Source organism: Rutilus rutilus (genome assembly GCF_951802725.1).
Source record: "Rutilus rutilus genome assembly, chromosome: 11".
NCBI lineage: Eukaryota > Metazoa > Chordata > Actinopteri > Cypriniformes > Leuciscidae > Rutilus > Rutilus rutilus.
In genome coordinates, this window is record NC_140216.1 from 1,883,688 (window position 1) to 1,905,216 (window position 21,529).

Below are 21,529 nucleotides of genomic sequence, written 5' to 3' on the forward strand. Positions count from 1 at the left end.
TAATGGGAGTGAAGGCACGCTTTGTCGACTGTTATATCGCCCTGCCTTGTCATAATTACTGTGGTCTCTGCCTCTGTAAGTGCCTGAGATTGTAGCAGTTTGTCGGGCTCACAATGATTAATTGCGCACAAAACTGATTGCTCTAGTTCCCTTCTGGGCCGGCAGGTCAGACGTGATGGGTGCATCTTATTTAATGCTCGGAGGGAGGCGCGTCTTTCCTTTTGATTTGTGGAAACTTTGGTGGTTTTAATCGACTGAGGTTATCCAGGTATGAAAAGGTGATTGATCTCCAAAGTGCTCTTGTGAAAAGTTTAAGAGCCAGTGTTGTTTGAGTTTTATTACAGCTTTTGTTGATAAAACTGGGAGTTGTGAAAAATATGATAGACCGGTGGTTTGCCAGTTGTATCATATTTTTACTCTTTTAATTCATTTTAACTGTATCATATATCTGTTATAACTGTTTTAATTTTTCTTGCTTTTATTTTGTGATTATTTTAATTATTTCTGTGTAAAGCACACTTTGAATTGCCATAGTGTATTAAATGTGCTAATATAAATAAACTTGCCTTGCCTATTTTGAAATAGCTTTTTGTTAATTTGAGTAAATTTTTAAGTAATTTCGTTATGTGCTTTTGTCATTTTATTAGATTTTTTTATATTTAGGTTTAATTTTAGTTTTTATTTCCAGTTAATAATTTTAGTGTTTCAACTTAAACTTATTTTAGTTTAATGCTAAAGAAACATTTCTAATTTTCAATTTTATTTATGGTTTTCAACTAAATTATTATTATTAATTTTTTTTAGCTTTTTTTCAATTAACAGAAATGTTTTTATTATTATTATTATTATTATTATTATTAGTTAACAACAATAACACTGCTAAGAGCAAACTGAATTTGAGATTAAATACAGGAAGTTTAAAGTCCCCCTGTAGTCAATAATTTTATCCCTTAAATCTCATCTTTGATCATCAAAACGACATATTTAAGTGTTTTTTCCGTGATTTAAATTTTTTTTTTTGTCATGCCTTAAAATATCTTGAATGTAACTCGACACCCTTGAGTCATTTAGTATATGCGGTTCTATGAATATGCAAATGAGCCCCGCCTCCACTCACTCACTCAGCTCAGAGATCCACTGGTTGACGATCACACGTTGATCTGATTGGTTACAAGGTAGTTTGTGACGTCAGAAACACCAGCGATTTCAAAGCGTGTTTTTGAGACTGTCTTTGGTTCACTGCAGTTTTAAGGAGGAAATACTCAGCAATGGTGTCGCCTTATGAACTTACACATGCTTTGTCTTAAAGCAGATTAAAAACACCACATAAACAACCTTGATTTTCACCACAGGGGGACTTTAAAATATTTTAAACAAAGGAACATTATAATGTAAAATGCTGAACATTCTGCACTATTTCTAGGTCATCATCAAGCAAATTTATGGCATTTATAATGTGAACTCTTTGTAGATGTTCTTGCTTCCGTTGAAGATCAAAAAGCTCTCGGGATCTTTCTCAAATCATGCTGTATTTCATCAACTTAAGGAGCTCATGCTGTCATTAAAGCAAAGTGAGGGGAAAAACAAATGCTAAGACATTCTGAAATTCATTTTCAGGTCAACTTTTCACTGAAATTGTTATTCCGACACTATTCCATCATATTCCTTCCACAATTTTTGGGCCTACCGATTCACAAGGCCTCTGTCCATTTTCAGGAGCTTGCAAAGTCCGTCCAACTCTCAGTCACACTGGGGAACGGCTCTAATTTCTATTTGATGGTCCTCAAACACTTTTATATTCTTCCCTCCTCCAAGGCTGGAACAAACGATGTTTCACATTTTATTTCCATCAGCCCTCTGGCTTTTGGGTTCATAACAAAGGGAGTTGAATGTCAGATTCGACAGTCCTCAAACTGTGCAAAAACAATCCCGACCTGAAGCTATATGCTTTTCTTTCCAGCTCATTCAAAAAATAAGTTGAGCTCCATATATCATGGACGCGACCGTGTGCTGACCCGAGTCTTCACCGTCAGGAGCTGTCATCTTCATGAAGAATTTCTTCGGTGTTCCTGAGCAAACCTGTCCACAGACAGCATCTATATTTTTCAGAGGAGAGAAAAAACCTGTTGTTTTTCTCACTCATCCTCCAGTCTGCGTTTACATGCTGTCTATTCCTCCAGCGCCAACCGGTAAATAGTGCCCAGTGTGTGTGTTTATCACATCTATGAGTGTGTGTTTGAGCGCACTGTACCATGCCCTCCCAGACCGCAGTGTTTACATAAAGCACAGCTGAAAGGTCAGAAATTCCTGGTTTTCCAGGGCATGAGGAATACCTGAGGCGCAAGATTTACGAGGCAAAGCTATGCAGAGGCGAGTTGAAAGTTGAACCGTCTGGAGTAGAAACAACTTTCAGTCAGGAATTGCTTGTAAATTTCATTGACAAATACAAAGAAACGGCATTGAATTCAAATATGACCTTTCGTGCAGTGTGTAATAGAGATGTTTGTGAATTTAAAAGGTCTGGAAAGTTTCAAAGATCAAAGATAAATGGAGTTTTTGTCTCCCTAAAGAAAGAACTGATTCCTGAAACGAGTCGTCAGTAATTCCAGAATTTGTGCTTATAAAAGTATATAAATGTTTATTTTTTTTATAAAATGTCCGCTGGTTTGTCTAGATAAGACCCTTATTCCTCGGCTGGGATCGTGTCGAGACTTCGTGAAACTCACATTTGGACCATTGAAGTCACTATATGGAGAAAAATCAAATCAAATCAAATCAAAGTTTATGTATAAAGCACCTTAAAAAACACAGTGTGTCCCAAAGTGCTGTACAATTTCAAATGGATTAGATAAAACACAGTAAAATACAAAGAAATACATAATATAAAAAAATATATATAATAATAATACTAATATAAACATAAAATCACAGCCTAATGGTCCTTACAAAGTAGCAACGGCCTCATCAAACAAATATGTCTTAAGACGAGTTTTAAACATGGTTACAGAAGTAGAGGATTGGGATTGGTATCCCATTCCACAACTTAGGAGCAGCGACTGAGAAAGCACGATCTCCTTTAGTTTTTAAAGCGTGACTGAGGAATTTCAGGATTTTGGGATCTCAGAGATCTCTGTGAGCAACTAAAATGTATAAGTTCAGAAACATATTTTGATGCCAGTCCATGCAGAGCTTTAAAAGTATACAAAAGTGCCTTGTACTTTATTCTAAAATGAATTGGAAGCCAGTGTAACGAATCCTGGAATGTTTTCCTCAAAAACCTTCATTTCTACTCGACTGAAGAAAGAAAGACATGAATAACCTGGTGTGGTGAGTAAAGTATCGGGAAATTTTAATGTTGAAGTGAATTAATCCTAAAGAAAGAACTGATTCCTAAAACAAGTCGTCAGTAATTCCAGCATTTGTGGTTAAAGAGTATATTTACATGTTTATTTTTTTATTATAAAATGTCCGCTGGTTTGTCTAGATAAGACTCTTATTCCTCGGCTGGGATCGTGTCGAGACTTCGTGAAACTCACATTTGGACCTTCAACCCGTTGGACCCCATTGAAGTCACTATATGGAGAAAAATCCTGGAATGCTTTCCTTCATTTCTTTTCGACTGAAGAAAAAAAGACATGAACATCTTGGATGACGTGGTGTGGTGAGTAAAGTATCAGGACATTTTAATGTTGAAGTGAATTAATCCTTTAAGCTTGTGAATCAAAATCGAAGGAGATAATCTGTATAGAGACCCAGCCCTATTCTGCTTTATCAATAAAAGTTACACAAAGAGCCGAGGAAACAACAAATGCCAGAACACTCCTTGCGTTTTGTTTTCGGCTAAGTGCTTTTAGCAAGCCTTATGCAAGTTTAATGGTTTCAGCAGAGGGCCTTTGGTGTTTGTTGCAGGGTATTAATGTAAAGAGCAGAGAGTCTTGTCAGTCTTTTGCTCTGCCAGAGACAGATTGAGCGTGTGCTTTTGATGGACGCTCAGTGGAAAAAGTGACTGAATGTGGCGAGGTAGGTTGATCTGGTTGACAGCTCTCGAGTTAACTTTGTTGTAAAATCTATAATTTGCTTCGGTAATGCATCAGTGATGAAAGGCTCCATGGCACATCATAGAGAATAGTCAGTGTTAGTGTAATTGGCAAGTTCGCCTCGGGCTCGCTGTCACCGCCTCAGCGCAGAGCTGAAATATTAAAGCGACACGAGAAAGTCGCTTTTATGCAGGGACTGCACAGGCAGTTCATCAAAAGAGATCTTTTAACCTTCATGAGACGCCGAAGTTGTGTTCTTCACACACATGTGATGCAATCTAAACTGGTTTTCCATTTAATTTAACTGAAAAGAACACTAGAAATTATATTAATGAGGACCTATTATGCTTTTTTTGAGCATGAAAAAGCTCCAGTTCTTCTCTATATCAGTGTCAGTGTTTCTGAACTCCTGAAACGCCTCCATTGTAGTCTTGAGTTTCTTCCGGGAACGAACACGCCACAATATTCCTCATTTAAATAATTCATACGCAGAATAAAGGGGCGGGGCCTGGTTGAGTTAGTTAGTAGTGTGTTAAACTGGTGGTTATGGTAAGGGGCGGGACATTTCCCAAACACACTCGAAGCGCTCGACCAATCACAACACACTGCTCCAGCCGACCAATCAGAGTACAGTGTGCTTTTCAGAAGGAGGGGCTTCATAGAGACAGGAACTAAACAGAGCGTTACTGACAGACTGGGAAGAGAGGAGCCGCAACAATGGAGAATATGAGGAAAATAATCAACATTCAAGCAGGAAAACCTGTTCTAGTAGAGCCTGAAAACAACATCAAGACGTTGTAGAAGCGCATAATAGGTGCTCTTTAATGAATGTTGATGTATGGCCAAATTTAATAATATTCAGGTCCGTAGAAATACCTCCAGTCCCTCTGAGACGCTGTTACGTCAGTGACACTTTGTGGGAAGCTTGCTTGCATTATATTATTGCAGTGAACTAATTACAGCACAGTATCTCGCTGGAAAGAAGATCCCGGAGCCGCACCAATTAAACCCTCTCCTTCTGTCTCCGTGCACAGCAGTCGCTTAGACCAGGTGGCATCTGAGATGAACCGCAGTCGTAATCTTGCTCTGCTCAAATGAAAGAACAGCAGTCGGTATGATGTGATCCGCATAATAGAAGCAGCAGTTCAGACATCATTCACTCGCCCTCAAGCTGCTCTACATCTGTGTTTTTATATAGTGGAACACAAAAGGAGATTTAACAAAAATAAAAAGTAAGATAAATCCTGTTGTTTTAATTGCAATGAAAGGAAATGATGCACGCACATAGCGATCATGTGACTATAGAAGACTATAGAAGCCGGAAACGAGTTGTATTTTAGCTCTTCCATCATGCTGAAGTCAATTGGTTTTTTGGTTAAAGGATTAGTTCACTTTCAAAAAAAAATTTGCTGATAATGTACTCACCCCGATATCATCCAAGATATCCATGTCTTTCTTTCTTCAGTCGAAAAGAAATGAAGGTTTTTGAGGAAAACATTCCAGGATTTTTCTACACAGAATGGACTTCAATGGCAACCAACTATACCAATGTTCAAAGAAGGTACAAATGTCCGTCTCAATGCAGCTTCAACGTCTCGACACGATCCCAGTCGAGAAATAAGAGTCTTATCCAGCGAAACGATATATATATATATATATATATATATATACTTTTTAACCACAAATGCTCGTCGTATACCATCTCTGAGATGTGCTACGCATTACGTCATCATGTTGGAAAGGTCACGAAAAAAAAAAAGAAAAAAAAATAATAAATTAAAACAAAGATGTCGGACGATTTTGAAGTTGGAGGAGAAAGTGAGATGGAGTTTTTCGCCCCTTCCTCCTTTCTGACCTGGAGAACACAGACAAATAACTCAGATAGATGACGAGACGCGTGACCTTTCCAACGTGATGGCGCAATGCATGGCGCATCTCAGAGATGGTACACGACGAGCATTTGTGGTTAAAAAGTGTATATATTTATTTATTTTTAGAAAATGACCGATCGTTTCGCTGGATAAGACTCTTATTTCTCGACTGGGATCGTGTCGAGACGTTGAAGCTGCATTGAGACGGACATTTGAACCTTCTGTGAACATTGGAATAGTTGGTTGCCATTGAAGTCCATTCTGTGTAGAAAAATCCTGGAATGTTTTCCTCAAAAACCTTCATTTCTTTTCGACTGAAGAAAGAAAGACATGGATATCTTGGATGGCATCGGGGGGAGTAAATTATCAGCAACATTTTTTTTGAAAGTGAACTAATCCTTTAAATGCCTGAAATAAGGTCTGTGGTGAACACAAGCTCCAGATATTTTCACGTTTTATTCTACAGCATAAAATGCGTCAGTAATACCCTCTGGTGATTGTTAAGCTTTTAACTATGGCTTAAAAAGTGTCTAAATGCATTAAACGCCATCATGCTGAACAGGGAAGCTCATCCACTCACTAGTCGCTTTATAATCACAGTCTTGCAAACTCTTCTTTCTCACACTTTCAGGGAAAATGTTTTTAAATAAAAGCTGAAAGAGCTGTTGGAAGTTTAGTGGTCGTGTCGTTGAAGTCGAGTGACTGTAGGTTAGTTTGTTTATAGCTTTTGACGTCTGCCGATTGTATTTAGGATACAAAATTCATAAAAGTTGTTAATTTGTGAAGACTATGATGAACAAACCGTGTAAGAATCAGAAATCAGAAATCGGTCACTTGTTCACACATTTACTATTTTCTACATGGTGAATGGCACATAGTGCACTATATAGGGGACATGGAACGATCAGACAGTGCGCTATATAGGGGACAGGGAACAATCAGACAGTGCACTATATAGGGGACATGGAACGATCAGACAGTGCGCTATATAGGGGACAGGGATCGATCAGACAGTGCTATATAGGGGACAGGGAACAATCAGACAGTGCACTATATAGGGGACATGGAACGATCAGACAGTGCCATATAGGGGACAGGGAACAATCAGACAGTGCACTATATAGGGGACAGGGAACAATCAGACAGTGCACTATATAGGGGACAGGGAACGATCAGACAGTGCACTATATAGGGGACAGGGAACGATCAGACAGTGCGCTATATAGGAAATAGGGAACGATCAGACAGTGCACTATATAGGGGACATGGAACGATCAGACAGTGCGCTATATAGGGGACAGGGACGGATCAGACAGTGCTATATAGGGGACAGGGAACGATCAGACAGTGCGCTATATAGGGGACAGGGACGGATCAGACAGTGCTATATAGGGGATAGGGAACGATCAGACAGTGCGCTATATAGGAAATAGGGAACGATCAGACAGTGCACTATATAGGGGACAGGGATCGATCAGACAGTGCGCTATATAGGGAATAGGGAACGATCAGACAGTGCACTATATAGGGGACAGGGATCGATCAGACAGTGCACTATATAGGGGACAGGGAACAATCAGACAGTGCGCTATATAGGGAATAGGGAACGATCAGACAGTGCACTATATAGGGGACAGGGATCGATCAGACAGTGCGCTATATAGGGGACAGGGATCGATCAGACAGTGCACTATATAGGGAATAGGGAATGATCAGACAGTGCACTATATAGGGAATAGGGAATGATCAGACAGTGCGCTATATAGGGGACAGGGATCGATCAGACAGTGCGCTATATAGGGAATAGGGAATGATCAGACAGTGCACTATATAGGGGACAGGGAATGATCAGAGTAAATATGCTTTCCATTGGGACATCCATTGGAAGTCTGGTTTCATGTTAGTGTCATGCTAACCGCCGCAGCGCCGGTCCAGAGACACGACACACAGAGCGAATCATATGATCGAGTCGCTGAAGACCAGAAAACATATCGGATCCATTTTAATTTTGCACAGAATGATATTTTAAAGTGATATGGAGGAGATTAGAAGGAGAAACGGTTAGACAGACTCAGAGTTAGAAAGAGCTCTGATGAGTAGAAGAGATGCACCAACATAAATTACACTTTTCAAACTACACATCCTCATCATGATTATGATCACTGTTTTGCTTTAGTAACAGTTTCTTATTGAATCTAAAAGAGGAATCTATTGGACAGTGGCTGTTATAAGCTGTCGAACACGGCTTTACCGAGATCTGTCCGAGCTGTGATATAAACCAAACGCTATTGGCTATTTATAAAAAGGGGAGGAGCTGCTCGTTATGCCCCGCCCTGTCTTCCTGTTTCAGCGGAAATTACATCAAAACACTGAATAACGCTGCGTGTTTCAAGGCACTTCAGTGGGCCTTTAAGTCAGTTTGCAAAGTGAAAGAAAAGCACAAAGCAATCTTAAAATTATTTTACCAACTCTCCAACTGATAGCTTCGCCTGGCTGACTTTAAAAAGGCTTTCATCATGTTCACAGTTTAGTTAAGCATGTGAATTGTTAATGCAGGGGTGTGACACCGAGGACGAGTTGAAGATGCTGTGTTTGGGTCTGTTTGTGTTCACGGGCGACGTGACGAAGATACATGATTAATCCTCGCTGTCACGTCTCATGAGTCGCCTTACATGTCCACACTTGTCAGTTTGAGCTTTTTTATGTGTGCGTCATATTGTTTCTCAATCACAGTGAACTTCTCTGTTTGTCTTCTGTTGACTGAAAATTATTTTTGATTTGTCAGATTATATGATTCCAGCCCTGAGATGACAGGCATCTGTAATTCTGTATTGTTGATAGAATTGATAATATTTTGAAATGGTCATATCATGAGAAATACAAGAGTTTGATCTGCACTATTGTTCAAAAGTTTGGGGTCTGTAAGATATTTTACTGTTCGTCAAGGCTGCATTTAATTAAAAATAGAGTTAAATAAAAAATAAAATAAAAATAAAAACAGTAATATTGTGAAATATTTTTCCAATTTATAATAGCTGTTTTCTATGTGAATATATAGTAAAGTGTAATTTATTCCTGTGATTAAAGCTGAATTTTCAGCATCATTACTCCAGTCTTCAGTGTCACATGATCCTTCAGAAATCATCAAATCAGAAATCAGCAATCAATGATGATTGTGACGATTTGTGTGTTAATTATTTTAATATTTGTGTTACCGTTTGAGTCGCAGAAGTGCAGTGCTGAATTGGCAGAAATGACTTGGTTATTGCTTGTTTATGCCATACATTGTGTTTTGTGATGTTATCTTGTGTACGAATTTTACTTTAACATTTTGTTTGGTGCATTACAGTGCAGATTGTTTTGTGATCCTGTAATAATACTAATATTTGAAAAATTGGGTTGTTAAAAACTAAATTGGACGCAAACCCAAAACATGCAACAAAGCGCTGACACTTATTTCATGTGTTTACAATAAAGGCACTGAAACATAAACATCCTGTTAATTCAAAATGATCAAAACACTAAATTATGATTATTTATGAACATTATAAGTGGTATAAAAAGACAAACAAAACAAAAAAACATAACAAAAATGCCTTTTATATAAACATATATTCATATTTCACATATAAACATTGATCACCAAACATAAAGAGAAGCTCAACTGATTCATATGGATTTATTTTACCATCTCTTTATGAATGTTTTGAAGTGTCATGGTGCGTTCACAGCGGACGCGAATAGCGCATCAGGCGCTGCCGCGCGAGTGATTTTATGTAGTGCTTTTTGTGCATTCACGCGTTTGACGCGAATTCGCGTCTGCCGCCCGAGTTGAAAAATCTGAACTTCTGCGTCAATTCGCGCCGCGTTAACCAATCAGGGGCCTGCTTGCTGCTGTCACGTGGTAAAAGTAAAAACAAAGTAAATATTTTATCACATAAAAACTTGATTTCAATATATGAGACATATTCATTTTGTATTGAATGATATTTATTCCATATCTAAATCCAGATTATATGAAACATTATTATTCTAATGTAAAGACAACCAATATATTTTAGTATATAAGAACATAGTTCGTGTCTGGACAGTGTTGTGTGAGAAAGAAAGAAAAATCACAGGACAGGTTAATTACTTTTGTGGGTGAGGGCGAGGGTGATCCTCGCTCCGATGCGGGACAACAGATCATCAAACTGGGCGCGGGACAGGCGGAAGCACCGCTGATAGCGGCCGTCATCCAGGCACAGCTCCTGGAGCAAATGGTGAAACTCGGCAAACTGGGTACGCCTCCGGAGGGTCTCGGTGGACCCAAGTACGGCGACGATGACCCCTATGCCGCTGTTCTGCTCTCCAAAGCTGGAGATGATCATGATGATCAATCAACATCAGACATCTTGTAAAAAGATGGTCGCCAACGGGTTTCGAAACTTTTGCCTCTTGACGCGCGAATGGACACAAAGTGGTCAAGCGTATATCTAGATGCGGCAAGCGCGAATTTGACGCACTATTCACGTCCGGTGTGAGTTTTGGGTGAATAGTTTATCAATGGAGGGACAGAACGCTCTCAGATTTCATTAAAATATCTTCGTTTTGGTTTGGAAGGACATGAGGAGAGCAAATGCTGACAGAATTATCAGTTTTAGGTGAACTATGCCTTTAAAACAAAATGATCAGAGACAAATAATTCTGTGCTGTCTCTTTAAAATGAAGAATTCCCCTCAAGTTGCTAACAGAATAAATATGAGTTAACTCAGTGGATGGCTTTGTAGTGTCTGTATCCACCCAAACACTCCCTCGACTCATTCTGACTGATTTCATGACTTTCCCATCATCTCACTTCTGAACTGTGTGTGATGAACCATGAGTTATCTAGAAATTCCCCAAAACTCTCATATTTATCCCAACAGAACAGGCAATGTGCATTAAGGGAAGAGAGACAAAAGTGACAAGACTAAGTTTGTGTGTGAGAGAGAGAGAATATGTGTGTGTGTGTGTTCCTAACTATATTTTTTAAATATATAAGTGACCATAACCTGACAAAATCTCCAAAAACCTTCCTTCAGGGATGTAAAAAAAAAGTTTTTTTTTAAATGTAAAAATGCAGAAAGTTTTGTGTGATGGGTACGTTTAGGGTTCGGGTTAGTGTGTGTGTGTGTGAGATGAGTAGGTTTAGGGGTCGGTTTAGTGTAAGGAGAGAGAATATGCAGTTTGTACAGTTGAAAAATCAACGTCTATGGAATTGTCCCAATTTAGATAGCTAAGTAAACGTGTGTGTGTGTGTGTGTGTGTGTGTGTGTGTGTGTGTGTGTGTGTGTGTGTGTGTGTGTGCGAATGTTTGTGAGAATGCATACACAGGAAGATCTGAGGATCCCTCGCTGACAGGGCATCCATCCAGATAACTTTTCCTGCTCTGTGTCTGGGAACCCTGATGACTGGGAGAGAAAACAAAAGGAAGTTCAAAGGCTGTGAGGAAAGCTTGCACTGATCTCAGCCTGAGGAGGTAATGCATTAACATTCACACTGCTGGTCATCAAAGACACTGTAAATGTGTGTGTGTGTGTGTGTGTGTGTGTGTGTGTGTGAGGGCACAGCATGCCAAATGTTAAATTTCTTCCTGTCCCAGTGAAATCTTTGGATTTAAAAAGAAAAGTGTGTAATTTTTGTTGATGTTAAAATCCCTCACTCACTCAGCTCAGAGATCCACTCATTGACGATCACACGTTGATCTGATTGGTTACAAGGTAGTTTGTGACGTCAGAAACACCAGTGATTTCAAAGCGTGTTTTTGAGACTGTCTTTGGTTCACTGCAGTTTTAAGGAGGAAATACTCAGCAATGGTGTCGCCTTATGAATTTACACATGGTTTGTCTTAAAGCATATTCAAAACACCACATAGACACATAAACTACATTAAAAGCTGGATTTTCACCACAGGGGGACTTTAAACACTCAGCATGGCAACTGTCCGTTTCCCCAACCAATGGCAAACTGGGCAGAATGTTGAGAAAACCAGTATGAAAACAATCATTAATTTTGCCATGTTAGTTAGTGGTGCACGAATTACACCCTTCACCTGAATATTAATTAATTATGAGCTCATGAACCTGCATGCATAATAATTACAGAAAAAAGTAGCTTTGTTTATGAAGCTGTTAAATTAATGGTAATTTTTCATGACTCATTCTGAAAACTGAAGTACCGCTGTCCTTCTGGGCATCGTTCTTCTTCTACTTTTGCTTTCTCTCTCTCTCTCTCTCTCTCTTTTAATCATGTAAGTTGAAAACACAGAGCCAAATGTGAAGAATCCTCTGGCTGGAGTTTAGCAAAGAAACTCTCATTTCACCAGCGCAATCTAACCCAATTCTCCAGTCTAAATCTGTGCGGAATAAATTGCCACAGAATACAAATGAAGGGGTTCAGAAGTCAAGATCTTGGCTTTTTTTTAATGAGGACAAAAACCTATCAACACATCTAACCTGTTCTGCTTCATTTACTGCCTTGCTCTCCCTGGAGTCTCTCTCTCTCTCTCTCTCTTTCTCTCTCTCTCTCTCTCTCTCTCTCTCCCTCTTGGGTTTGGTTTCTGCATGCTCTCCCCTCCTACATCTTCCAACATTTAAACCTTCACATTGCCAAGAGCGAACTCCGTTCCAGTACGGAAAGGTCATTTTAAATAAATAAAGCAACGAGGAGGTATCTCGCCATCCCACTCTCATGCGTTAAAGACGCTGTGTGCCAGTTTTGTGCTTTTTCTTTTTCTTCTAAAGCTTCATTTGCCTGGAAGGCACCAGAGAGAGAGTTAAACAAGAGGAGCAGGACTTCAGAATCCACACCTACTCAACGGCTATGTCTGTGTTAGTCACGGAGCGCTGCTTGATTCTTTAACTCTCGAACGGGATCCTGACATATTCACATCCCCTGAAAGCATAGCCATGGCACTGCGGCTAAACAGCTGTGCTTGTTTGGCTTTGGCGAGATAAAAAAATACAATAGAGTGTGCAAGCATGAACAATGCGAAAGACATCAACAATACACAGCTATGAGACATCAAACAGAAACATGCTGCTTTTCCATGCTTTATTTTAAACATTTTACAAGACAATGGCAGATTCTATTAATAATATGTTTCATTTTTATAGCGCCTTTCAAGAACCCAAGGTCGCTTCCCAAAATAATACAAACCGTTGTCAGACAAAAGCCCTATTTGCACTGGATTAGTATCATCTGGGGACCACGTGTGATTTAGAAATGACCCCCCCCACTTCTGAATTTCGTGTGGCGCATTCGCACGGGATAAGCAAAGCCTGTGATTTTACTCGAATTTACTGACTTATCTCCCGGATATGATGTCAATATAGCCTGGAAATCCAGACCTAAATCTGAAAGATTAATGGTCTGGCATCGACTAATGAAACTCGGCCAGTTTGAGGGGCGGCACCAAGCATGCATTTGAAAATCTCACTGCACGCAATTGGATAACACTACGACCAATCACAACAAGCCCCATACGCTTAGCTACCAGTGGAGCTCACTGGTAGATTAGACTCTTACCGTATCCGGTCGGCAAAACAGCAAAAACGCCCTTCTTGCAAAGGAACGATTTGAGCGCCGCCTTCTGTTCCTCTTTTAGATAAAAAGCCAAGTCTAACTCGTTCATTGTAGCGGCCAAAGCCGTTTCAAACAACTAGTGTTCATCCAGAGCCATCTTGCAATGTTTACTAATGACTTCGACATCACAGCGCTGTCGTCATCTGTTTAGCTCCGCCTATATTGGATAACCCGCTGTGATTGGTGCAGCTCGGATACAAGGGCATATTAAATGAGCATCATTACTCGACACCAGAGTAAATCGCTGAGCAAATTCAGCTTGTGCTCTCGCGAGAACTCTGGATTACCAGGGTAATAGGCTATTGCTTGGAAATGTCTTGTAGTTATTATAGCTGTATGATATATCATAAACAGAAGAATGTTCCTTACCACATGCTGTCATCCATCTCCATCTAATCATTCTTTTTGTTTTTGCTCTTCTGATGGTTTTCAGCTTTCTCTTTCTGCAAATTGTATAGTTGTATCATGTGGTGTATAGTGATATGACACAGCACCCAAAATACTATCAAAACACTCCAACTTCATTCTTCACGAAAGGTGGATAAAAAAAAGTGCACAGGAAACAAAAACCTTGAAAAATGATAAAGGACCCCGCCAAATCACAGAGACAGAAATCAGGACTAATTTAATCACAGGACCTCGGTGTTCGGCGAAATATGGAAGGTCATTTGCAGGGGAATTTTTACTTTACAAATCACAGACATGGCCGATTCGCACGGGATTAAGATCACAGACAACCTCCGCAATTATTACACATGACTAGAGGTCACCAGGTAATACTTATCCTGTGCGAATAGGGCTAAAGAGACAAGCAATCTGCTTATTATAACAATCAAACAAGCAGAAAAGCAGATGGAGACAACAAATAACTACAAATAATTAACATGAGAAGTTATAGAATCAGAGAAAACATCAATTTCGATAAAGTAAACATGTAACATAAATACTGAAAAAGTGGAAGACAGAGAAGTGTAGAGGAAAATGATTATTTACTGATCATGATGAGTTTTAAGTTGAGATTTAAAGGTCTGGAGGTTATAAACGCGTGGATAACAGTTTCAGCATTTCCAAAATTAAGAGAGGGGCGCATACAAACAATATTCCGCAAGTGGAAGAAGCAGGATTTAACAATCTGACCGATGTGTGAGTCAAAACGTAACAAGGAGTTGTGGTAGATTTTTAATAGATGAAATAGTAAACTGTATATTAAACTAACCATGTTTCTAACATCTAACGTTACTTCTCTTTTCAGGCCTAACATGATAACACTTTGAAACACAATGCACTAAAATATTCTGTCCTGTGTTTTTGAATGTTGTATGTTGTGTTGCCATACCCCTTTTACTTTGGTAGTGTGAGTGTAAAAATAACACATTTGGGAATTGAAACTAGACAGATGACTAAATTTGAACCTTGTGATTAACAATGAAGTAATCATTAAAACAAAGTTTGCTTTACCTGGTACCAGAAGGGTTTGTCTATGAAAACCAATCAAATCCTGTTGTGTTCTTTTAGTTGGTGGGTTTCTCAATGGAATTTGTCTGAGATCCTCCGGTCTTGCTGCTTCTTGGGAGAGATTCCCTGAGAACTGCTCGGGAAGATTTCCTGGCCGTGATTAAAGCATTTAAAGGACATTTGCTGAGGTCTGTTTGTCGATTATTCCTGCGCAGGAAGTAAGCTAGTTAGGGGAACAGGTATTAGCACCCAGCCGACGTCGATGTGTAGACGCGCTAGGGTATAGGGTTGTACTCAGCCGACGTGTAGGCGCGCTAGAGTATAAATATTATAGGCCCAGGTAGGCTTAGGTCAGATGAGATAGGACTTAGTTAGGTTTAGGGAAAAATCTACGACAGAGTCGAACAAAACTCCCAGATTCCGCAGAGTTTTTGAAGGCCTAATCTGGACACCATCAATATCAATGAAAATGTCATGCCGGGGTAAACTCTGTGATTTAGGGCCAATCAACAGGATTTCAGTTTTGCCAGCATTTAGCTGTAAGAAGCTATCAGACATCCATGTTTTAAGTTCCTGAAGGCAAGAGATAACAGAAGCGGGTGGACAAGCTGAGTTAGGTTTAACCGTGAAATAAATTTGGATATCATCAGCGTAACTATGAAAGTTGAGACCATGCCGTCTGATGATCTGTCCTATCGGCGGCACATAAATGAGAAATAAAAGAGGACCAAGTACAGAACCTTGAGGTACACCATGAGAAATAGTGACGGTACAGGATCGATTCTCACCTATCCTAACAAATTGCTGTCTATCCGATAGATATGAAGTTAACCACTGAAGAGCAGCATCAATGATACCTATTGCAGACAGTCGAGAAAGAAGTATTATACAGTAGAGGCAAGCCTAGGAAAATTTACATCTTCACTCTTTATTCAAAATTTAAATATTAATAAAGTTTTCTAAGCCTTACTTTGTGGTTGTGCTTTTATTAGTGTCAACGCAATGAAACACCATCATTTTTGGGCAGAAATTTTTAACACACGTTAAAAAAAATATTCATATTAAATATTAATTACCGATTATGTTGTAGTCAAGCTTTTTTCTGTCAGCTTTTTGTTTTTCTATGCACTTTTATTTGCATGTAGTAAAAGTAAACCTGTATAGCTGTTGTTTGCGTTTTTGTCACCAAATAATTTTGTCAGATGAAACCTTAACCAAGTTTAGTGTTTATTCTTCCCTCATATTTAAAAAAAAAAATATATATATATATATATAAAATTAATTCCTCATATTTCGATCATTGGAACAATAAAATCAAATATCCCCTCTGGATATCACCTTTGGCCACTATTGTATTAAAATATTATATTATATTATTTAAATGTATTACTTTTTTTTATTTTATTATTATTATTATATTTAAATGTATGTATTTATTTAAATTATTATTATGATGCTGATTTTATTTAAATATATTTAATTATTATTATTGTTGACATTTTAGTTGTGTAACTAAAATATATGTCTTTATATAATTCTTTTATTTTTAAAATGATTGTACATTTTTTGTTTTCAATGTTCTATGGCCAAAGAAAGATTTCCCACCACAATATGTCTGTTATTGATTTTTTTTTTTTACTCTCATGATTTATATGTATCCTCTTAGAAAGGCATTAATCTTTCAGTACAGTTGATGTTGGCTTCATTAAGCGTTTGTATATGCGTTCCATATCCCTTTTATTAGGTGTTCCTATTGTGGTCTTCCGACATTCACCTGTGCAGCGTCTCCATATCACTGAGCCCAGCCCTTCCCACAATACTCAGGGAATGCAGTGTGTTACATCATCTCGAGCGCTTTATCAGATCCTGGAACAGTGGAGGGTAGAGGACTCTCAAAGGGTGTTTTGTCTTTCCTAGGGCTTAGAACTCTCTGAACTCACGGCTTACCCCGCTCAGACACGGGTATTTGTTTACAGCGGCCCAAATTTGGGGCTTTTTATCACAAGCTTCGAGAGGCTTTGGGAAGAGGAAGTGCTATAGAGCCGGGCTTCTTATCAGCAGAAAGATATAAAAGCAAATCCGTTGGGTAATCCAGCTGTCTTCTTTCAGTTATTAGTTAAATAAACAGCAAATAAGTCATTTGTCCAGAAATGGTGAGAGTTATCAGTGATTGTTCATCAGTAGTTATTTTTTATTAATTAGTTATAATGACTAAGTCATTATAATGGGGGTTTAATCTAAGGCAATATCAAAAGTTATTCCAAGATATCCAAACCAATGAAAAACACATTTCATTTGGCAGAATCTGCACCAACTGTGATGATCATTTATTATTGATCCATCACTCCCTGTTCATAGCATTTGTTATATGTAAATTAATTTCGGCTGTTTTCTATTTTATTTGCCTGGTTCCTTTCTCCTTCATTTTACTTCATTTCTTTTTTAAGCTATATATTATTTTCAGTTTGTCTATTTCAAGTATTGTATGGGCAATATTGTAAATAAGTCATGCAAATAAAGCTTTTTTGACTCTGACTCTCAATAACAATAACAATAAATAGTGCATAGTTGTTCTTGGAGCCAATTGTTTAATTTGTGATAATGCAGTGAAACATGCCAGATTGTGTGCCATAATTTTTGGCCAGAAATTTTGAACACATGCTATAACAAGAGAACCCCAAAATATTAATAACTCATTATGTTGTTGTTAATGTATGCTTTTTCCTGCTAGCTATTTGTTTTTCTCTACACTTTTTTTTTGCATAGTAAAATAATAATAATAATAATAATTCTCGCCAATTAATTTTGTCAGATAAAAACTTTAACAAAGTTTAGTGTTTGGGTGTTTTGTCTTTTACCTGGTTCCTTTCACCTATGCTTCCCTTCATTTCACTTCATTTCTATTTTAAGCTATATTACTTTTCTGTTTTGTCTATTTCAAGTACTGTGTTGGCAATATTGTACATAACTCATGCAAATAAAGCTTTTATGACTCTAATAACATCATCATCACAAAGAAAAAAATTAATCACCACATAATCATGCTAGAAATGTAATATAAATAATAATAGCATAGAGAGGTAAAAAGAGAAAATAATAATTAAAAAAAATCCACTTCCACTGCCCTTCTACTAACTACTACCTTTTACTTACTAACATAAATCTTTAAATGGAATTGAAATAACTGTCTGTTCTATTTGAAGAACGAATCCTGCTCTGACTTGGTAATGTTATTATAGGGCAAAATGATTTAGTGAAAGCTGAATTAAAAGAAAATATCTACATTAAAAAAAAGTTAGTATTGTTTTAATGTGTAGTGGTTAGAAGTCGAAGTCCACATTCTGTGAGAAGCTCTGCTATGGGAATGAATGGGTGCTGTAGAAGCCCCGCCCCATCCGGTTGCTCTTTCCAATGAAAACGCACGATGCACCATGACGTGACGTCACGCACACTGGCGTCGTGTCGGGATTGGAATGTAACAGAGTAACAATCGGAACAACTGAGCAATAGGTGTTTGGGTTCGCGAATCAAGGAACTCAGATTTGATTTTTATCCACTGAGGAAACATCCTGTGAAACTCGCCCGTGTTTTTCTCGCTAAACGGGAAACGTCGCTTTCCAGAGCCGGTGTCCCGATGAAGAGGAAATCCACTTCTTGCGTGTGTGAAGGTCCACTGAGAGCGCAGGAATAAGAGAAATGCAGGGATTCGTGAGGTTACGCTGATCTGCCCCGTGTGTGTTATTGTTTCTGAGGTGAATGCATGGAGTTACGCTTTAGTTTAGCCTGGACGTGTGGTTTGGAAACGCAAAGCATCGGAGATAAACCTCGGTCGTTGTATTATTATTTACGACTTTGCATGTTTTCCAACGGGACCCCCTGCTCTCCAAAGACCCCATGAGTCAGTGCCGCCGCAACTCTCCGGTGCGACGCGTTTCGTTGCGTTTTTATTAATCCGCCGCGGGAAAACTAAATCAGCGAGTATTTATACCTGATTGTGTGTTTATAATTATCAAAACCGGCGCGTTTGCTGTAGGTAATGGCTGCACTGTGAAATGTCGCTAGTACTAGACAGACGAGGGAGATCGAGGAGCCCGATGTAAAATCGCCCACATGCGCTGGATCAATCGCTTGCTGTTTGCTGATCGGAATCTGAAGAGTTGTAAATCCTCGCAGGCTGGAAGATGGCGGAGCGGTACTATAGCTGGAGGAGGTGGTGCGGCTGCTTCTGCTGAGATACAAACTTGAGATTTATTTGCAAACACCGCGATCTGGACACATGCAGGCCAAAAAACGATATCTGATCTCGCTCTTGACTGGCGCCTTTCTAGTTTTGCTCTTTTACTTCGGAGGAGGGTCGGTCCCGGGTCCGGCGGCCACGGGGTCCAGGAGCCGACATGGATATAATCGTCCCGATCAACCGTGGCCGCACTTTTCCGATCCCTTACAACACTTCATCCCGTGGGACCATTCGGACACGGAGGAATATAACGTGCATATATCGCCCAGGCAGAAGAGAGACGTTAACTCGAGCGTTTACAAGGGCAAACGGTGCCGCATGCAATCATGCTTCGACTTCACTCTATGTCAAAGGAACGGATTCAAAGTCTACGTGTATCCGCAGCAGAAGGGCGAGAAGATCTCGGAAAGTTACCAGAACATTTTATCCACCATCGAGGGCTCTAGGTTTTACACTTCTGACCCTGGTCAAGCGTGTTTGTTCGTCCTGAGCTTGGACACTCTTGATCGAGACCAATTATCGCCACAGTACGTGCACAATCTCAAAACCAAGGTGCAGAGCTTGCCTCTTTGGAACAATGGTAGAAATCACCTCATATTTAATTTGTATTCGGGCACATGGCCTGACTACACGGAAGACTTGGGCTTTGACATTGGTCAGGCCATGCTGGCCAAAGCAAGCATCAGTATGGAGAACTTCAGACCTAACTTTGACATATCCATCCCGTTGTTCTCCAAGGATCACCCAAGGACCGGAGGGGACAGGGGGTACTTGAAATACAACACCATTCCACCTTTTAGAAAGTATATGTTGGTATTTAAGGGGAAACGCTATTTGACTGGCATCGGCTCGGACACGAGGAATGCCTTACATCATGTTCATAACGCGGAGGATGTAGTTCTTCTCACCACCTGCAAACATGGCAAAGACTGGCAGAAACATAAGGACGCGCGATGTGACCAGGACAACGCCGAGTATGACAAGTAAGTCCTCAAATTTATGTTTTTCTCATGTGGTCGCGATATTTCAGAAATTTCCCTGTCAATCATAATACTACAATAGTTGTTGTTTTTTACCACATGGAACTTAAGTTAAAATTTAAAGTGACAAAAATTAGCTAGTTACACTTAGCAATGGGTTAACCTTCGCTGCGTTACTTACATTTCTCCTGGTTAGTCAGGTTTCAGTAGTTTACCTAAGTTAAAAATTTTATTTGAAAATGTATGAGGTCAGTAACATTGACTGGATGAATATGCTACGAATAGCCTATTAATCCAATTAATTTTATTGTCCTCCATTCTAATAACTTAATAGCTTACCTGTGAAAATGTCGCCATTTACCCTATGTCTGTTTTGGTTGTCGTCACTGTTCTAACGGTTTTAACGTTTAAAACTTTTTAAGCGCGCGACAGCGCGCGAAAGTAGGCTTTTCGCCATATTTAATTAGGTAAACACCTATGCATTTTATGATTGGTTGTCTGTTGCTAAACTACTCTCTATGACATTGTAGTACCAACCCAGATTGCGGTTTTTAAATACCAAATGTGAAACCTTGCTTAAAGGGATAGTTCACCCCAAAATAAAATTTGTCATCACTTACTCACCCTCAAGTATGAGTTTCAAAACCTGTATGAGTTTCTTTCATTTGTTGAACACAAAGGAATATATTTTTAAAGAATGTTTGTAACTTGCAGCCATTGACTTCCATAGTATAATTTTCCTATTAATGGCTGCCATCAACTGTTTGATTACCAACATTCTTCTAAATATCATCTTTAGTGTTCAACAGAAGAAACTCATATAGGTTTGGAACATTTTGAGGGAGAGAAAATAACAATTTTCATTTTTCAGTGATGTATCCTTTTAACTCGGAGACATAAGTGGCCTTAACCTGAGGTTTTAAAGGAACGTTTAGATAAAGCACACAAAGTCAAAAGCCTGTGATATTTTGTGAAATTGGTTACCATGGTAAAGTTTTGTATGGGAAAGTTGCCTTTACGTTGCAAACTGGGTCACAATTTACTTTATTGTTTGCAATGTCTACTCTATAATTACATAAATACTAAGTGTGTACTTGTTTCATAATTACACTTTCTTGCCATTGTGATTATAACTTAGAATACCAGTTGGACACGGCTGGGCCACTTGAAAGATGTTTTGTAAATCATCGTGCTGTCCAATTTAGCCAGCAATGTGCCATTTTTACACAAGCTGTTTCAGTGAATTGTGTCATCTTGAATATTTCTGAAGCACTGCTTCATGTGCCATGGAGACCAGCAGAGCTGTGTTTTTACACCGGATTGCGACACTTTTATTGCTTCAGA

The 21,529-nt window shown here is 39.0% G+C and overlaps 1 protein-coding gene across 1 annotated transcript in view; it reads left to right on the forward strand.

Annotated features, from left to right (window-relative positions):
* Positions 1-18,426: 18,426 nt before the first annotated feature.
* The window catches only part of ext1b (exostosin glycosyltransferase 1b), a 109,887-nt gene continuing 106,784 nt past the window's right edge, over positions 18,427-21,529 (forward strand). Inside the window, exon 1 of the mRNA XM_084423363.1 lies at positions 18,427-20,188. Within this exon, the coding sequence (XP_084279489.1) occupies positions 19,245-20,188 (944 nt within the window). The 5' untranslated portion in view covers positions 18,427-19,244. The remainder of the gene's footprint in view (positions 20,189-21,529) is intronic.